At 37.4% G+C, this 19,696-nt stretch overlaps 1 protein-coding gene across 1 annotated transcript in view; it reads left to right on the top strand.

Annotated features, from left to right (window-relative positions):
• Positions 1-13,933, top strand: part of LOC104619369 (tissue factor pathway inhibitor-like) — a 27,786-nt gene extending 13,853 nt beyond the window's left edge. The window contains exons 3-8 of the mRNA XM_010285221.1: positions 1,588-1,626; positions 4,283-4,459; positions 6,017-6,112; positions 6,584-6,676; positions 13,282-13,464; positions 13,821-13,933. Of these exons, the coding sequence (XP_010283523.1) occupies positions 1,588-1,626; positions 4,283-4,459; positions 6,017-6,112; positions 6,584-6,676; positions 13,282-13,464; positions 13,821-13,933 (701 nt within the window). The remainder of the gene's footprint in view (positions 1-1,587; positions 1,627-4,282; positions 4,460-6,016; positions 6,113-6,583; positions 6,677-13,281; positions 13,465-13,820) is intronic.
• Positions 13,934-19,696: the final 5,763 nt, after the last annotated feature.

Genomic DNA, 19,696 nt, shown 5'->3' with positions numbered 1-19,696 from the left:
AATTGTTTTCAGTCTGAGGTCTTGCTAGTCAGTACCTCCAAGCTGAGACAGAGCTTGGCACTCCTGCATCCCCCACCCTCGCCAGTTGGGCAGAGCAACCAACTCTTGCACACAAAGTTACAGAGACGCTGTAGTGGTGTCCTTTAGATGTATGACTTAGAAACCTTCTGGGAGACATGGCATGACAGACCAATGCATGTGATTTAAATTGAGATTAAAATCTGTACTTCCCTTTAAATCGCCTTTCATTTCATATTTCAAAGAAGGTTTGACCATGGGTTACACTGAGGCTTTATGAGCAGATCTCTGGAAGACATGTATCCACTGAAGCAGTAGAAAGTAGTTGTAATACGCTTCTGCTACCAAACTGTTTACTCTGGGCGTGTGCTATATGGAATTGGTATCTTCTTAAGGGGGGCTGTGGTAGTAAAGTGAGATGGCCAGGGTCAGGTAAATGTACTGCTTCATTATAGTATGTTTGATTGCCTGACAGAGCAAAATACAAAATAAAATTGCACTTGCTTTCCAGCAGACAACTTCAAACAAAGGAGTAGCTGTACTGCTCTATCCCTTCTCTCAGATGCAAGTGGTCAGTAGGCAAAGGAGAGTTTTAGAGAAACTAGCATTTTATAATTCCATGAAGAAAAATACAAGTACAAAACAAGCATTATGAAGCAATGCAATTATGATGACTTAGGTGTAGTCCAGAAGCTACTATTTCATGTGCCTGCAAAATACCTCTGTAATAGAAAATATATAGGCTACCTTTGGCCACTTTCCTCTCAGCCATGGAAAAATTTTCAGCCTTTATGACACATTGGTTGAGCCGGTCTCCCCTTGGACTCCTTTGTAGTTTTATGATTAGGCAGTCTCCTAGAAGAGAAAGGAGGTTTGTTTTCGGTCGCTGAAAAGGAAGGTGGGGTTGAATTAGGATATCCAGCTTCTTGAGCAAGTACAATAAAACCCAGGCTTCTCCATTAAAAATAACAATAGCAACTTCATCACTGCTGATCAGGCACTAAAAGAACAGTGCAAACAAGTTTGTCATCCATACTACCCTAAAGATAGCTGGAGATCAAGCCAAACGGGCTTTAATATGGTAAAGAGCACAATGAACACTTTACTCAGCACTACATAGCATAGCAAAGGGAATTAGGTAGAATGAGAGAGGTCTAACTAGATCAGCTCCGAAGCTATTAGCAGTATCAGTAGCTAGAGCAGTTGGGTTAAGTAAGTCTGCTAATGACTTCTCTTTTGAGGAGCAAGATTACATAATACAGGATTCTGGTCACAGTAACATGAAGAGGAATTTCTCTGTTGAATTCAATATTGGCATAATTTGATGCCAGTACTTTCCATATCCTCAAGTTTCCAATGTAGCAGGTCTTCTCATACAAAGGAAATGGTACTTCAGTCCTCCAGAAAAAGCTTTTGTGCTACTTTTCTAATAAAGAGAAGAAAGAAGGGAAAGAGATGCTGTATTCTTCCCCTTCAGTGCTCGTAGTCACGGCTAAGCACCCTGGTATCACAGGTGAGACTTAACATGTTGTCTTTTGCTAAATACTTTTCTTTTTCTTTATATTGCAGAATTGTCTCAGAAGTTGATGTTAGCAAAAATTAAGAAAGGTAATTATGTTTACACAGTAATCTGAGACTCTTATACAATGGTAAGGCATTTAGCTTCTTTTGATAAACTATGTATTGTTCCAAGCTATCTCCTAATAAAAACAAGAATGTTAGGCTAACGTGCATTCTTACTCCTTCTTCTGTATTCCTCAGAGACTTGTTATGTCCTCCAGGACAGTAATGGTCACTGAAGACAGTAGCTGCAATCTCTTCTTCACAAAATAAAGACATCATGACACTTTTTTTTCCTCTTTCTTCAATAAAAAGAAGGGAAGGACTCTGCAGAGATTCAAGTGTTGTACTATTAGCCGTGATGTGGAACTCTTTTTGTGTGTTTTGAGAATAAGCTAAATGCTTCCTTCACTGTTAGCAAAAATAGGAAAAAATCACTCTGAAACAGAACTTTTCAAGCGTTGCCTGTGTGGGAGCTAACAGAGATAAGGGCATATCCCCTAATTACTCATTGAGCAAGGGGGCAAGTTTCCCTCTCCTGAAGACTTATTCCACCCCACCCTCTCTTTCCACATTAGAGACTTATCTGGATTGGGCCTGGTGCCGGTAACCAGAGTTCCCCAAATACAGACTTGAATAAATTTCTCCACAAGTGAGCTCCACTTTCTCTGCTTAGCCTCCTTCCCTTATCCTTCCTTCCACTTGCTTCCTCTTGAATTGGTGTGCATTTAACTCCTTACAGAAATACCAATATTTGCACATGTATTTTGAAATAGACTAATTAAATAATTTATCTTTGCAGAATGATATTCTGGAATATTTTCATACTGAGATGATGGTTTTCTTTTGCTGTTGTCTACTGTCTTTTCTGTTGCATTAAAAAAACCCCAAAACAAACCAAAACTTGATTCTGTGCTATGGAAGTTACTTAAGTTGGCTTTCCACACATGCTGCAGACATTTGGCACTACTTCCTTTAAGGTCTGACCCTAGTTCCCTCCTTTTAATGACAAAACAGAACATATCCTGTTAAATTCAGCTCGTGACTATCATCAACATCATTACATGCTTACTATTGTTTCCAGTAATATAGTCTTGAATACTGAGTCTCTGGAGAAAGACATGGCATTTAGAAGTATAATACTAGTTTGTATAGTTAGGATTATATTGCCTTCATGACCTCTCTCTTTAAAAGTGGCTAAAAAAGTTATCTGTGAGCTCAACTTATTTGGACTTGATTTCCTTTTTCTGCAAGAACTGTTTTAATGTAAGGATTTTCTAAATGAAGGGCAGCTGTTTTTAAGAATTGGTCATAATCCTGTAGTCTGCTTTGCATACCTTTATTACTATCTGCCTGCCTTTCTCAGTTAATATCTATCTGATAATATTTTTCTGTTATTTCCCAATGGGCAATGTTTAATGAAAGAATTGTTTCTGTAGCTCCTATTGTCTGTGAGCTCCTAATAGATGGTATATGGAATAGCTACTACTATGGTAGATTCTTGCCTGCTACCTGTCTACGTAACTGTCTCATTTCCATTCTCAGCTGAAAAGTGTATCATATGCCTTGCCTATACTGTTCATATTTGTTAGTCTATGTGAACTTAGTTTTGTAAATCTGTGAACATCGATGGGTGCTGCATTTGAATAGTAAGAAACATGAAATATCTGTACTGTACAATATATATAGTTATTGGTAGAGAATGCAATTTGTAGTAAAAAATCAAAATTAAGTTGTCCAGGAGTGCTTAAAAGAGTTGATTGTTACATATGTCACATCTGATACGATTGTCTTATATGACGGCTAAATACACTTCTCTCTGCAAGTCAGTTCAGTCAAGAATCATATTTTAAAGTATCTACTAGCAATAATTAGATAATACCTCCACATACATTTCTCTATTGTTTCCATGATCATCTTTTAAGAATAGAATTCTGAGAAAAAATTGAATATGGTGAGAAATTGATGTCTGGGGATTATTGTATGGCTACGTGTTTTTCTTCTCTGCCAGAAGCCGTGATATCATGCCTTGATATTCAGTCAAATTACACAGTATTCATTTGTTAACTTTTTCTTGGCTAATGTTGTAGTTAATGATTGCAAAATAGGAACTGGGACTGAAAAATGATAGAATAGCTGCTCTGTCTCCCAGCTTCCTGTATCCTTTTATAGCAGTAGACTGTCCCAGACAAAAGACATTGTTACATTTTTTTTCTGTTCTTTTTTAAAAACTACTTCCTTTTTCCTTCTATTTTAGCATTGCTTTCTGTATATTTCACACTAACATTGGCTAAAAATGACTGCATAAATGACAAGAATGTGTACTTAGATTCAAATGATCCAGCTGAGATTCAACTCTTGTTTTAATTCAGAGTAAAAGATGATTTTCTTCTCAGAGCTTCAATGTAGGAGGACAGTTAAAGGAATCATTAGTCCTCATTTTCCAAGATATAATTTAATGGCTTCTTGAAAAGAGAGAAAAAAAGCAATAAAAATGTCCCTATAATGCTCGAACATAATATTGCAGTGCTATGTATAGAACAAAAGTAGTACAATAAAGCAGCAGTTACTGTACAGTTGTTATTTAGTCCCAAGTTACAGGTGTATTTTATAAACTTCCTCAAATTCTATTGTTGTTTTGGAGCATGCGTTGATTTTTTTTTTTTCTTTCCCTACCCTGTTCATTGTTTCCTATTGTTCATAGAAATGCCCAACTTCTGCTTTCATGAGAAAGACCCTGGAATCTGCCGAGGTTATTTTTCCAGGTATTTCTATAACAAAGTGAAGAAGAAATGTGAAGTATTCAAATATGGTGGGTGCCTAGGAAACCAGAACAACTTCAAGAATTTGGAAGAATGCCAGACTACCTGCCAAGGCATCTGTAAGTTGTTGTCTTGATTATTCTTAATTTCATTCTTGTATAAACAATATTGTGTTTTGAAGGCATCTTGCATGGGAAAAAAGGCAACTTTGGGTACCCTGAGGTGGCACTAATTTATATCTGAAATTAACATAAATTGTATATTTTTAAAAATAAAAATACAAAAACCCACAAAAAAATACAAACTAAAAAAACTGGTAGGTACTATTAATTTTGATGACTATTACAAGACTCCTAGCTTTTTACTTTTCTCATGACAGTTGCCTGCATATGTGCTAATTTGACAACCCCCAGCAAAATACATATTAAACCTGTCTGTCTAAGGACGAACACTATATTAATTTTCAGAAATCTGTATGCTATTTAATATATGTAAGTTGAAACAAATAGTATATGGTCTATAATTTGAAACAGAATGTTAGAAGACATACAGACAGATTAAGCAATTAAAGTAACATCAATGTCAACTGAAGAGGGGATTTGGTCCACAGTGAGTACTGTTTCCTTGCCATTAGAACATCACATTTCTCCATTAAGTTTTCCATTAGGAGAAAAATTTTATAAACACACTTTCTAGGACAGAAATTTGGGGAAATTTCTTTTGAAATATATTGTAAAAATATTAGTACTTACAGTGAAGAAGTCAGAGTGTTTACAGTAATGGAGATAATAATGACAGGGAATGAAGAAATGGACCTATTCTGGTTACAGCCACATAAGTCTTTCCCTGTAATGTAAAATCTGCTGGCTGCTTGGCTGTATAATATCATAAAATGTTAATATACATTTTTACCCATACATCTGAATACAATCTTAAAACCGACTCTTGTAATGAAAAGAGGTACCAATATAGGAATTTCTGGTTTTACTGTTTCCTTATTGTGCACTGCTAGCTTCCCACCAAAGAATCATGGGAAACCCATTCCTCACTTCTGAATGAATTGGCTGTGCTGCTTAGGCTGCAAAACAGCCATTCAGACTGACCACAGCTTATTTATTCATCCACTTCATTATCCTACTAGTTCTATGAATTGTTCTGTATCAGAATACAGTACCCTTCACAACTCCTTTCCCCTTCACAAAGTACTTAATTTTATTCATAGGATGAATACCACCCAGAGCCTCCAGACCCTTTTGTCTTGTTACTCCCTAGAGGGCCTTTTTCCAGGACTGCTTCGTAATCTGTCATTTTGGCAAGGGGAACTTGAGCTTATCCACGTTTAGAAAAGACAAGAACCACTATGGTTCTTTTTTTAAAGATTTACAAGCCATGTGCTTTTCCCCTACCGTTGCTGAAACATTTCTTCCTGGACTCTGACTCCACTTTTACCTTCTGGACTAAAAGTTGCAGAATGCTTTTTTTTTTTTTCCCCTGACTTTAATCTGAAATAACACCTCCGTGTAAATTTGTATGAATACTCAAGAAGAAAGAGGACTAGGGGGGCCATTGCCATGCTTTAAATAGATCAAAATTTTTAACTTAGTGATGTTGAATCGTTGATACCAATTGTTTTTTGTGGTTTTTTGTTCATTGTTTTCCTTTCATTTTTCTTTTAGCAAATTTATTGCCAATTGCTCCAGCTGAAGAGCATCCTAATACTGAGAACAGTAGTTCTCCAGAGGAAGAACCCAGCCAATTTCCTGGGATTTTGGGTAAGAATTTGTTTTTGCTGTTTACAGTTATACTTTTTTATTGCAGATGCTCCTTGGCTTGTCCACTTATTTTCCTGTTCATTTGAAGGTATGTACATTAGTTGAAATAAATAAGCACAGTGAATTCAGTAGCATGAAAACTAGCTTCATAGCCATTTAGTTGTCAGTAACACATTTTGAAAAGGGCTTACAATCGCAAAGGTTAGAATGTCTGCTAGTAATATAAAAATAACCTTATGAAGCCATGTTTGATTTCATTCTTATATCAGTAAAATTAAAGGACAAAAAGGCATCCATCCCCAAGTTGCCTCAGCACATCAGTTCCCTATACCTTTGGGATTTAAAGAAATTCTGCCTTTTAGTGGTATTAATACTGGCATGGAGCAAGGCAAATGGGTACTAATCATAGCTTATTTTCAGAGCTTTGCTGTGTCTAGATAACCCTCCACTTCCTGTTTCACTTCCTTTTAGTCAATTTGTTGCCAACTGCTCCAAATGAGAAGTCCAACACTCTGAACAGTAGTTCCCCAAAGGAGGAGCGGAACCAGTTTCCAATTTTTTTTGGTAAGAATTTACTTTTGCAGTTCTTAGCCCTTGGTCTTCTATATGTGTTCTGGATTGTTTTTCCATTTCCACCCATTTCCCAACATATCTGAGACTAAAGAATGGGCTTCTATCTATGTCAGATGTTTTGATAAGCAGAGAAAGTCAAAGCAAAGAAATATATATTGTTACTTACAGATCTTCCATAAATATCAGAAAATGGAAGACTGACCACATCTTGTCCTCTTCTGAAAGTGTGTGCTTCCAGAAGGTCTGAAAAATACAAAAATCTGAAGACCAAAAGCAGTGATGCAGACTTCTTTTAGACAAAATTAGTATTTTTGTGGGGATCTAGTTGGCAGCTCATTTAAAGCTTCTTTTACTAGTTAAAAAAGGACCATATTTGGATTTTGGAATATGGCACAATATCACTGTAAAGGGTGATTGAATTTGAGGCATGTCATTTTTATGATCCACAGTTATGCAAGAGGAAACAAGAAACAGTTGGAAAAAGCCTGATCGTTCTTACCAAGTATTTCTGTTGGTTTTTTTGCATTTACACTTACTTGTACTTTTGGGGGTTGAGTGATGGTTTATAAATTCATTGACGTTTTTGTGTTTAATATGATCTGTAACGTAATGGGCATGTACAATAACATTCCTGTGCTCTTTGCTTAGAATAGTATGTCTAACAAAGCCTTCAATGTGTGTTGTTTTTTGTTTGGTTGGTTGGGGTTTTTTGCCTGCACTGTGATCCACATGCTCTGTCTGGTTGAGGTAGGTTTCTGTTATAGTTGGATTGTTGTTTACCACATGCAAAGCATCAATGCACTCTGTTATTAAAATGACTGAACATAAAAAAGTAAAGCTTTTGGCAACTTATTTCACTGAAAAATATCTGAATTATTTAAGCCCTGGTAATAAGTCTACAGACATAAGAGCGTACATGTTCCGTGAAAGGAATTCCCAAAACAACTAATCTATATAAGCAGAGAGGCATGATCCACCACTTTTTCTCAGAGGAAACTGAAGGATTCTTGGTTATGTCAGCAATAGTGAATTTTCTGATAGCACAGATTTTGGGAGGGAGAGGTGAGGGTAAGAGAAAGAGAAGACTTGAAAGTTGGTGGAAGAACAGGTCAGAGAACAAGGCTGGGTGGAGTCAGTGTAGCTGGATGGATCAGGTAAGAAACGTGACATTGGAAGGAGCAGTGTGTTTCAGTGGAAAGTCCGAAGACGCCCCAGGTTCTTCCCCACTATATAGCCTTTTTCTGTCTTGCACTTGCCTGTCCCATGCAGCTACCTGCTGCCACTCTGTTTATCAGCCTGTACCTTTCAGGCCGCTGGGGTGGGCTAAAATCCTGTGCTTTTGTGCAATCCCACTACAAAGGGAGGAAAGAGTAGGGGCAAAACTGACAGCTTGATTTCTCCACAGAGATGTGGAGAAAGTAGCTTTCACTCCCGCTGTTACCCGAGGTAGAGGTGTAAACTGAAGTTGCAAGGTAGAGCCATCTCACATAAACATGCGTTGTGACTCCCATGGCTCTCACTGAGGGACAAGAATCTGGCTGCGCATATATGAGGTCCGGATGGACTGCTTGGGATGGAGTGGCTGATGCCCATCTTCTCAAGCACAGACGAAGTAGCTGGTGTGCCACTGTAACATTTGTTTTGCTTGTATATTGGCCTGGCTATATCTCTTCTTTTTTTTAAATACATAACCACCATTAAAAAAGTATTTTGCAAGGAGTTGTCTCTTACAGAATACCCTACCTCACAACTGAAATGCTATTTCATCTTAATTTCAAGAAAAGATAAATGTTACTGGTGGTATGTATAACTCTGTAATGATATCAGATTAATAGACTTCGAACAAATTTCTTGATCTTCACAAAACTGAATTTGTCTATGGCCAAACAAAACAAACTTTTTTTTTCTCTGTATATAAACATGAAACTTCTAGCACTATGTCTCGGCAACGAACTTTCTGCAAAGCGTGAAGATTGTTCTGGTCTTACTCTGCTGCAAGATCTAAAATAACTTTTATTCTGTGGAAGCTAAGAGAAAGTGAAGCCAAGAATCAAACTTTTCATTTTTAGGTTATAGAAGCGATCTATGGCAGGAAATTATGAGTACTATACTCTACATTTGATTTGTGAGATCTAAGTGGGATGCAGGATCAAAAGTCAATTTTCAACTCTTCCAATATGGATTGGCACACAGAAGCAGTTCCTGTTCTAACTTTTCCAAGTCAGGGCCATGTCTTTTGCTGATATAAATTGACACAGTTCCATTCACTGTAACGCATCTGCAACTAGATACCTATAGAGTACTGTCAAGTGCAGATGACTTGTTACTTTTGTAATAGCTTGTCTACTTGAAGATTCTTTTATTTTCTCTTTGCTGCAACCAGAAATGAGATAGTGAAGTCTGCATATATCAAAAATCTGGCAATAAATTTGAAGTTTCATGAATATCACATACCTGTGTCTAGCAAAAGGGAATGCAATAAGCATTGTTTCTCGTCCAGCTTGCCAAGATCATGTCAAACTTCTTTTGTACTGTAATCAATTAATAGTTCGTTGTCACACAACGCCAGCTAAGCCTGAGGGATAATGATTATTGTTGCAAGGCAGGGTTGGGATTATTTTTGCTAAATATGAGTCTATATCTGAATATGTGTGTTTCAAAGATTCTGAAGTATGATCATGTCATCTGTTCACAGCACAGAGAGGGGTGTCTGGGATGCAAGAAAAAGCTGTATTATAAGAATTACATCTTAAACTATACACATTTAAAGATTGTTTAGGTAGCAGTGAAGGCTAAGATACAATGGTCTTTTTACAGATAGAGCAATAGCCTTTTTTATCTACTGCTTATTTCATATAATTAGTTTATTTTTTCAGAAACAAAATATCAAATATTGCACCTTTGGGTCTTAGTCTCTCAGCAAAACAGAATCAATCCAAACATCTGCATCATCAAGAAAAAGAAGTAACAGAAAGATAAGATAACAGAAAGTTCTACACTCTATTTTGCTGTTGTAAAGCCTGAAACCCATTTGAGAAGCTCCTGCAGAGCTAGTGGCAGGAGTTCCAGTTCCCAAGCTCCATCTGAGTTGGGTTGCAAGGTCTGATTTCCTTCAAATGTTTTTTGCTGGAATTGGCATGTTCTGAGGAACACTTTGTATTTCAGTGTATCAGCATTTTCCAGAAGAAATATTTACCCCTAGAACTGTTTGACTAACTCATCTTGGAAGCTTTCGGTTGTCCTTTGCCTGTATGAATTGTAAATTCTTTGTCCACATGCCTGTTCATGACCTGACTTATGTCGCATATTTTTGGCAAATAATATACACAGCAAATCCAAGTTTATGAGCTTGCTATTGGATATTTAAAACCTGTTTAAATCAGATATTTTGGATAAACAGAATAGCATGAACACAAGTGTGAAGCCAGAGTCTTAAGGCTTCTTGCTGTCAGTGTAGATAACTGGTTGATTTCTCTAAAAGTTGCATCAAAAGCCATAGGATGGGACCTGTAGTTGCATTTATAAAAAAGTTAGAAAGCATTTAAGGACATTTATTAATTTTTAGGTTCATATGATCCACTTGACGTTAACATGTAATGTGTTATGTAATGTAATGAGTAACGCTACATGCACTGTGGAAAAAAAAAGTTGCTAAAATGTAATGTAAACCGAGGAAAAAAAGTAGAGTTAAAACCAGCATTTCCATCTCAAGTAGTCTCTTAATAAAGTTGACATCTGTAATTCATAGACTTGTAATGGCTAGATTGGGGTAAAATAATTCTGATAGTGGCACATATATTGCTTTTTTTTTTTTTTTTTTTACTGTTTTCAGTAAGTACCCCTTCCTCTCTGTGTAGTTCTGTGGGTTCTAGGATTTGCTTCTTTCTTTTTCCTTTTTCCTTCATAGAGAAAGCAGGAGATACAACATTTCAACAACTCAGAAAAATGAGGTTGTAAAACCAAAACATTTGAGAGAGAAACTCAAGAACAGGCATAGTATCTAAATTTACTGTAACATCATAGACATAAGTACAGCATTAGAAGTTGGGGCTGAACAGAGAAAACTTACCTGGATCTAATGCTCGCAGTGACTGTGTTAACATACTGGCTTACAGGCTTATAGATTGTCCTGCCAATAGAGATGTTGGGCTGGGCATGACACAGTATGTATTTTATGTATACAGTAACTTAAAATTAATAGGTCTTTTAGTGATCAGTATACATCAATTCATAGTTTTTATGATCCTCAGCAGACAGGAAATTGTGATGTAATTTCATTTTTATTTTAATATACAGTTTTGTTGGGGAAAAATGCTGATATATGGCAAAATTACGAGGTTTTCTTCATGGGCTGGTTGTTTCTGTCAGTATAAGGAATATGCAGATATTTTGAAGATGGACAAGAGTGGCATTAGGTATCTAGGGCATTTATTTAGCAACGATCTAGGCAAAGAACAACATAATTTTTAGAAAGAGTACAAGAGGGATTCTAGAAGAGCATTTATTTGGATGCTGCTCTGCCAGTTGCATTACACATATGCAGGTAGTCCTTATTCACCAGTAGACACATCACTGGCTCCATCGGTCCCCTAAAGCTTACAGTCGTTATACGAACTCCTCCCTGAGGGTGCTCTGGAGTCTCTCTGGAAAATTCTACATACCAGATAAGTAATTTACATTACAAAGTACATATTTAAATTCTCTTATATAATTAACAAACCCATGCTGCTTGGCCCTTTCATCACTGGCAAGCCTTTCTGCTTTGTTTTTCTTAGGTACAGAAATTATCAGGTTAAAATAGGTAAGCTTTTTTTTTTTTTATTGTTGTTGAACATATGCTTTGAAAGCTAACATCCTCTCCAGCTTGAGACAGATGAAATTAGTTCTAGGCACAAGAGTTTTCAGCTAGAACGGTACCAAAAGCATTGCATTAGTTAATTTAACTAACATCTTAATTATAAATAAAACAGTAGATTTAATATAAATTATATCACATGGGGGGCTCTTACTCTGGATCTAGAGTGAAACTTATTCTCACAATAATGTCACAATTATTAAAAAGTAAGTAGTCCTTATTTTATAACCCAAAAGTAACTTAATCTATCTTAAAAAAACAATTCGTGACTAATTTTTTGCATTTCAGGGTTCTTTTTGAATAGTATGATGTCGGTAACACAGCTTCAAATATATTATTAATTGCATTTTGCTGTCTTAGTTTTCCATACATCACCATTCTATTTCTTTCCAGCAATTTTTCAAACTCTTTCACCATGCAGTTCAGCTATTATACTTGGCAGATGAACCTTTTTCAGCAGGTGTAATATGTATAAGGCAAGTAAGAAGTACCATGTTCTTTTTGGCTATTTTCTTGTCAGCCTCTTGATTTGCCCAAGTTAATTCATAACTTCTTGCTGTCAGCAACTCATCTGCTTCCCACTTTTGTGACAACAGGATGTCTTCAGCTCTGTTGTAACCCAAATTATTCCCTAAAATTTTTACTTGTCTTTTCCTCTGAACCTGGAAAGTTTCTACCTGGCTTTGTAACTTCAAGAAGGCCATCTGACTAGCTTCACACTTCCATTTACGCATTCAGATGTCAGCTATCTCAATTCTGCTGCCTCTTGAAGGAAAAGGGCGCTCCTTTGGGTCCCTCATAACTGATAATATAATGGGTCCCATTCAGGTTCTTGCATCCTGTACAGCAATTGTGACAGTTCTGATTTTGTGTATGAGTCACACCAAGGTGATAGATGATGGAGTTTCTCCAGGTTTGGGAATTCTGGCATGGATTTGCTTCTTGAACTTGTTCCAGTGCCCAGGTTCATCTTCCAGTGTTTCAGTTCTCGTACTCTCACTTGCAGCGACACTGAAGAAACAAACCATCAGCCTACTCCTTGGAATGGTAAAAACCTAATAGCAGCACTAAAGCACCCGCATCTCAGTCACTTTGTGCACTTACTCTTCACGTTCAAACCTTTGTTATTCTGTGAGTTACAAGCTATTTCTTGATAATTGCTCAGTCTTCCAATAGACCAACTTCTATTGCTTAGGTCAAGCTTTCTGTATTCATATGACAAACCAAATATTAAGGTATTTAATTTTACATTGGAAATGCGGGGTACTTCTACATTCTATTTGATTTCAGAATGTCTAGCAGTAATTAGGAAAATTCACTTCATGAATTATCATAAATGTTTACCATGTTTTTAAAGCTGTCCAATTTTAATTTCTTTCACTTCACTTTCTACAAATGCTTCACTTGAAACTTCTCTAATTGAATTTCAATACTATCTCCTACCATAGAAATGGCAATTTTATCACTAAATATATAGGAAACAAACCTGGTTTTCAGGTAAGCTTTTGCTGGCCTTTGGAATTCAAAGAGAGAAACATTTGCTGTGGTATTTTTTGTAATCATAAAAAGAGAGATGTTTGTGTAAAGTATCCTGGATTCTGAGAAAGGCAGAATTAAATTTGTCAGTAAATTTCATATAAGTTTCAAAGTTCTGTGAGCTTCAAGTCTCATATATAGTATCAATATAACAGAAAACTGGTAAACTGCAGTGTTGTCTCTAACCTTTTCTTGGTATTTCTAGAACCACCTCCCATCCCTTCTCTGTGCATGACCCCTATGGACAGAGGACTTTGTAGAGCCAAAGAGTTAAGATTTTTCTACAACTACTCGACTGGAAGATGTCACCCATTTAGCTACAGTGGTTGTGGTGGGAATGAAAATAATTTCACCTCCAGAAAGTCATGTTTGAGGATCTGCAAGAAAGGTATGGGAAGGGATACTGCCACAGACTATCATAAGAGGTAAATGTTATGTGGGCTGAAACATTCTTGTAACTTTTGGTAGTCAGTATTGGCCTCATAAAATGTGATAGTTGAAAGTCTTAGACAAGTGAAACTGGAAATTGGAAGAGAGACAGAGTTAGAGAAAGATGGACAGTGTACAAGAACAGAAATAAGACAACTTGGCATTGGTCAGGCATATGAAGACCTGAGGTAAGACTATGTACTTTTTTCTTTTTTTAGAACATTTCTTGAAAACAAGATCTGTCTCATATTTCTGATAATCTTGGAAGTGTTAGTCATACAGCATTTGACCTTACTTTCTTCGTTTTACCTTTAGGATTCAATAAAAAAAAAGGCGAAAGAAGATTAATAAAAATCAAGAAGAAAAGAAAGAAACAGTCAGCAAAGGCTCTGGGCGAGGAAATCATCCCTGAAAGAATACAACTTTGATTTTTATAGACCTGTGAAGTAAAGTACTATTCATCTAGGAATGAAAGCCTTTAGTGTATACTCTTTAAATATATTTACTGTACTGATAATTTTGATTACATCTTGTTAAGCTGCTTATATTTTTATTATGTATTACTCATTCACACTAATAAACACTATCTTTTACTTTGATAAAGGCTCTTAAATTGTAGTTCATATATAATTTTTAGAGCTGAAACAGGACAGAACAGACTGTGTGGGTGTATAACTCATAATGATTAAAAAGTAGATGTGATTCAGGTTTACTTTACTAACCCATTATTCTTTTTTGAAATCTATTTTTGTGCTAAAGAAAGCATAATACTTGTCAAAGAGTAATCACTTGTCAAGGATGATTGTTTCAATCATAGATTAAAAGATAGGCCTGTTGAGGTAAAGAGGAAATAGACACTGGGTTTGTTTTCATCAGATTTATTTTAGTTTACGAAAGCTAGATTTAACTCCATCAAAGTGTTTCTAATTACACTATTGTAAAATGAATGTGAGATCAGAATTAACCCACCAAAAACCATAAAGAAAGTGTTAAAGTTGTAAATGTGTGAAGCGGTGTGACAGATTTTTGATAAGATTTAAAAACATATTTGCTGGGATCTTTGTTTTTTATCCTTGTTACTGAATTAGACTCATGGCTAGCAAGCTAATGATTTCCAGAAATACATATTAAATTTTTACAAAAAAACAGAAAAAATTCCTTTGATGGAAATAAATAGAGTTTCTTTAGAGATAACACTATTCTTACTCTCCAGTTGACTTTGTGGGTTTTTTTAAGACCAACATGAAACACTGGTACAGTTCCTGCCCTTGTCCAAGGCACCTCTCTGATCTTAGGTAAATCTTTTACCACGAGATTTTTTTAAAGGAAAGAAAAAAAAAATTAGTTGGTTTCCTGTTAAGTTTTTAGAAGCACCTTGCTGCCTGTAAAACAAAGAATTACAGGATGTTTTTGAAACTCTTGTCTATCTTCTTTGATGTTGTAGATCTTTCTTTTTATGTATCACATGTTTTCTCTTTATGCCTAAAATTACTGAGGATAGCTACATTGCTGTTTGTGAGAGGTGGTGTGGAAATAAGTAGCTGAAATAGATGTGAGGGGCTCAGACACTACAGCAAGGAGCAAGGACAGCAATGACAGTATGATAAATTATCTGCCGGGCTAAGCTGTCTTTGCCTGTGCATCACATGTATGATTTCAGAAAACCTATGTTTTATATACCTCATGAACTTTGGACTGACTCTGCAGAGAGGCCAAGCTTTACTGCTGAAAATGAAAGCATTTATACATTCTAAATAGCTGAGTGAGGGGGAAAGTTAGTGTCAGAGATTTTTATACAGAAATTCTATCCAAATCTCTTTTGTGGTGCTTAAGTTCTTTCATTGCTCTTTTAATCTAGGATCTAGATATCAAAAATGCTCATGAAACTGAAATGTACACCAGAAAATATTTATGTAGAGTCTTGTCATATAAAATGTGTGATTACCACAGACTTACAATGCAATAACGATACAAATCAGACAAGTGCATTTCTGACAGGAAACCTATAAACTCCATAGACTGCTGAAAACTAGTAATGTCAGTTTTTTACACAGAATTAGTTTGATGTATAGTTACCTGCCAGTTTCAGTTCCAGTTTGACATCTTCCCATTCTAGTTCATCACTTCTACTCTCCAAGTACCCTTTATACTCCATGCAGTAGGAGTTGAGTCTGTAGATGTGAGTTGCACTGCACAGGAGCAGAGCTGTAGGTTAAATGCTTGGGCCAGCTGGAATTTGTCATTGCAGTCAGTTGTAGAGCCTGTGGTTTAAATGGCTCCCAGGCCTTTCCAGTTATAGCATTAGCAACTGCCTTAGCACAGTAGTGTGCCTGGCCTCCTAAAGCACGCGTTGCTTTAGGCACAACTAGGTGTGGGAGAGGCAGGACTTCCCAGTGCGCTGAAAACCCCATGAATGCCACAGTTAGCCTACTTTGACACTGACGCTGGCTTGTGCCTGCCTAGCTAGGAATGCAGGTGAGTGCACAAACATCTGTGCCTTTTCTTGTATAAATTTTATGATGAAGGCAGTAAAAATATCTAACTTTCCTTTCTTAGTCATAATAATTTCCCATGGGCTGCCAGTATGAAAACTTACGTAATTGCTAGTTCGTGTGATGTACCTCGGAGTGGAGACAGAGCTGAGGTAGTGCAACTTGGCTTCTCCAGCAGCACAGTGACTCAGTAAGGACATTCTGAGTCTGTGGTTTCAGATTAAAGCAAAAAAGGAAGTGTCAAGTGCTGGTAAGTAACACATTTACAACAGCCGCCTTCTGTCACTGACGTCTAACAGATAGGCAGTACTATCCTATACACCATGTTACAAACCTTTTACAAAGAAACGTGGTATTCCCTATCATGATTCTGGGTTATTTGACGGTGATGCACATGAAACTAAAACATCTTCTAGAGCTTTCGTGTTAAAGAGAATGAAACTCGTTTTCTAGCCGGAGTGCAACATCCAGATAACTCCAGTGTTGATATGAATCTGCCTTACTGGTGGCAGTGTTTAATTAAGGAGAGTTTTTCCTCAGCATCAAGCCCAAATAAAGGTGATGGGGACAAAGCTGTTCCTGAGGTAGTGTCCTCTGCCGTGACTGCAGCTCTAAGCCCAGTGGTGTTTTCACTTGTGATGGGACTCCGATTGGAGCCTTGCAGGCGTTGGGAGGAAGGGTAAGGAGTTTGCCCATGGTGTTTCTTAAAGCAGTCCTACCAAGAAACATTAACAAGGATTTGTGAAGTTTTATTAGATCATAAACTAGAATGATGATCTTTCCTAATACAGAATATTCTGAATGAGCCAATAGATATAAAAGATAGATACGAAAGAATAGATGCATTTGTTTGTGTGCAGATTGCCTTGTGGTCCCTGTGTCATTTCATGGTAGTATCTCTCCTTCAGGCTCTCTCTTGGTCCAGCGACTTGTCCCTGGCTGCTTGGATTCAACACCTACAAAATCCACCCTGGAAGCCTAGGCAAAATCGTCCTTCCTGTCCCTGCAGAAACCTGGCTGTGTTGCTGCTCCCCATTCTTCTAAGTCTCCTGCCTGCTGAGCTCTCCTGCAGACCAACAGGGTCTCCTCACTGAGTGTGCTCATGTGCTTCACAGGACTGCAGTCTTTTCTTCTTCCAGAATTGCTGTAGCTAGGACAGTACTAACAGGTACTCCCCCATACTCTTCCACCCTGTAATTGCATTATACTAAAGAAGCTTCTCATGCATTCATTTTGTAATTAACAGTGATTAAACAAGTGATTCGTTGAGGGATTTCTTATGACATTGTTGAGACAGAAAAAGACCTTATAGTTACAACGTCTCAACAGTACCTCTGCTTCAGTTGACTGAGAAAACATTACAAAGTGATTCATCGTTTAGGCTCTTGACTTAGTGCAATGAGAATGAAGACTGGAATGTTGTAGACTGTATAAAAACTTATCTTATTATAATCAAAGATTTGATCTAAGCGTTGGTGTCTGTGCTAGGTTTGGCCACCATACCAGTTATCCAGGCTGTCTTCCTGTCTTGTTTTTGTATAGCTCTACAGTGCATTCAGTTGTTTTTTCCCATAAAATGTCTGAACTGCAGTGTGATTTGACCTGATCTTCATCAACTCCCCAAGAGGTTTCTGTTGTGCACTTCATTTGCTTCTTTTCATTCCTGTATCCTCAATATTTGCAGAGCAACCAAATGCAAGAATAAGAAAAAATATCTCTGTGTTTCACAGAATCACAGAACGGTAAGGGTTGGAAGGGACCTCTGAAGATCATCTGGTCCAACCCCCCTGCCAAGGCAGGGTCACCCAGGGCAGGTTGCACAGGAATGTGTCCAGTCGGGTTTTGAAGGTCTCCAGAGAAGGAGACTCCACAACCTCTCTGGGCAGCCTGTTCAGTGCTCTGTCACCCTCACAGTAAAGAAGTTTTTCCTCATGTTGAGGTGGAACTTCCTGTGCTGCAGTTTATGCCCATTGACCCTCATCCTATCACTGGGCACTACTGAAAAGAGACTGGCAGCCACCCTGCTGATATTTATAGACATTGATAAGGTCCCCTCTCAACCTTCTCTTCTCCAGACTAAATAGCCCCAGGTCTCCCAGCCTTTCCTCATACGAGAGGTGTTCCAGTCCCCTAATCATCCTCGTAGCCGTCCGTTGGACTCTCTGCAAAAGTTCCCTGCCTCTCTTGAACAGGAGAGAATTTTTTTGAATGAACTATTTCTCGAAGATAATTAAAGAGTGAAGGTAGAAGGGGGATAATTGAGTAATTGAGCCACAACACAGGGAACAGGTAGGGAATTAGAAGGCAGAATCTGTTGAAGAGAAAATGAAGCTATGCTAGGGTGTTACAGTGATTGTACATTTCTAACTAGAGTCTGTTCATCCAGTCATTTCATTCCAGAATCTGCCACAGTTGCTTTGTATGAAACAATACAGGATGCTGTGAACTTTCATACTTTGTATGATGGGAGCCAGCAAGCCGACATTAAGAACAGAAGAGGAGGCTTTATACACTGCACAACGTGAAGCAGCCAGGGCAGCAAAGCAGAAAAGCTCTTGGAGGTGAGGCGGAAAAGACCCCGATATGTATCAGAGCTGCTGTTCTGTTTCTGTGTATGCAGACTTCCCTAATATCCTTTACATCTCGGGAAACATAATGAGGAAATTGCTTTGGCTTGTAAATTCTAGTAAAGAAGGAAATATATGATTCGAAAGTACAGGTGAAAATGATCAGAATTGCTTGAAACAACTTATGTCATCAAGTATATATTTTGAATGAGATGTATGATTTTAATCTATAATTAGCTTAGCAGACTTCTTATGTTATATAGAAGTTACTTATCTTTAATGTGAAGTGATTCGTGATGGTTTTCTACTAAAAAAACTGAAATGAAGCACATGTTATGACATCATTTAGGCTTGTAAAACACACTATAGATTCGTGCACTTAATTGTTCCTTATCTCTCTGGTTTGTGTTAACATCAAGATATGTGTTTCCGAGTCACCTGAATTTACTGTTGACCCTGCTTTGAGCAGGAGGTTGGTCCCTTCCAACCTGAATTGTTCTATAATTTTTCTATCATTTTGAAGCAGTTTCACAGAGGTATGATGAGTTTCCATGTATCATCTGACCTGCAATAACTTGGTATGTGTGCCCTTAGTCCATACAAATGATGAAGCAAAATGTCTTTGAGAAATAATTTGAAGTCTTTTTTTTTCACATTTTTACTGGTGTGCCCTCCTTTTTCACCCTTTTACTTTCTCTCCCCTGCTTCTCTTTTCTTTCCAGTTCATTTGTGTCAGCACTTCTCCCTGCATCTCCAATCCATCTTCTATTTTAAAACAGATATTTATGTTTACATTTTGAGAAAGTATTCATCTTTCTAGATTCTACTTTTCAAACATATTAAAGTGGACATAAGGACTATTTTTCACCACTGGTAGCTTTGGGTGGCACCTTCTGTTGAACCAGGTTCAAGAAAAGTGGAATATTTTAAGTTCATGGTTATTGCGTGTTTAAACATACTTTACTTGTAGGCAATTCCTTGCCAAACGTGAGGAGTTTCCTGGGCTTTGTTTATCCCGCCATCTCTGTTGCACCTGTAGCAATGCCGCATTGCAAGCCGCTTGTCAAGGGTTTTTTTCACGTGGGGGGTTGTCGCTGACGTGCGTGAGACCCACCCCGCCGCGAGGGGAGCG

The sequence above is a fragment of the Phaethon lepturus genome, unplaced genomic scaffold (genome assembly GCF_000687285.1).
Source record: "Phaethon lepturus isolate BGI_N335 unplaced genomic scaffold, ASM68728v1 scaffold53224, whole genome shotgun sequence".
NCBI classification, from domain to species: domain Eukaryota; kingdom Metazoa; phylum Chordata; class Aves; order Phaethontiformes; family Phaethontidae; genus Phaethon; species Phaethon lepturus.
The sequence above is the reverse complement of the archived record's forward strand: the minus strand, read 5'-3'. Positions and strand labels throughout refer to the sequence as shown.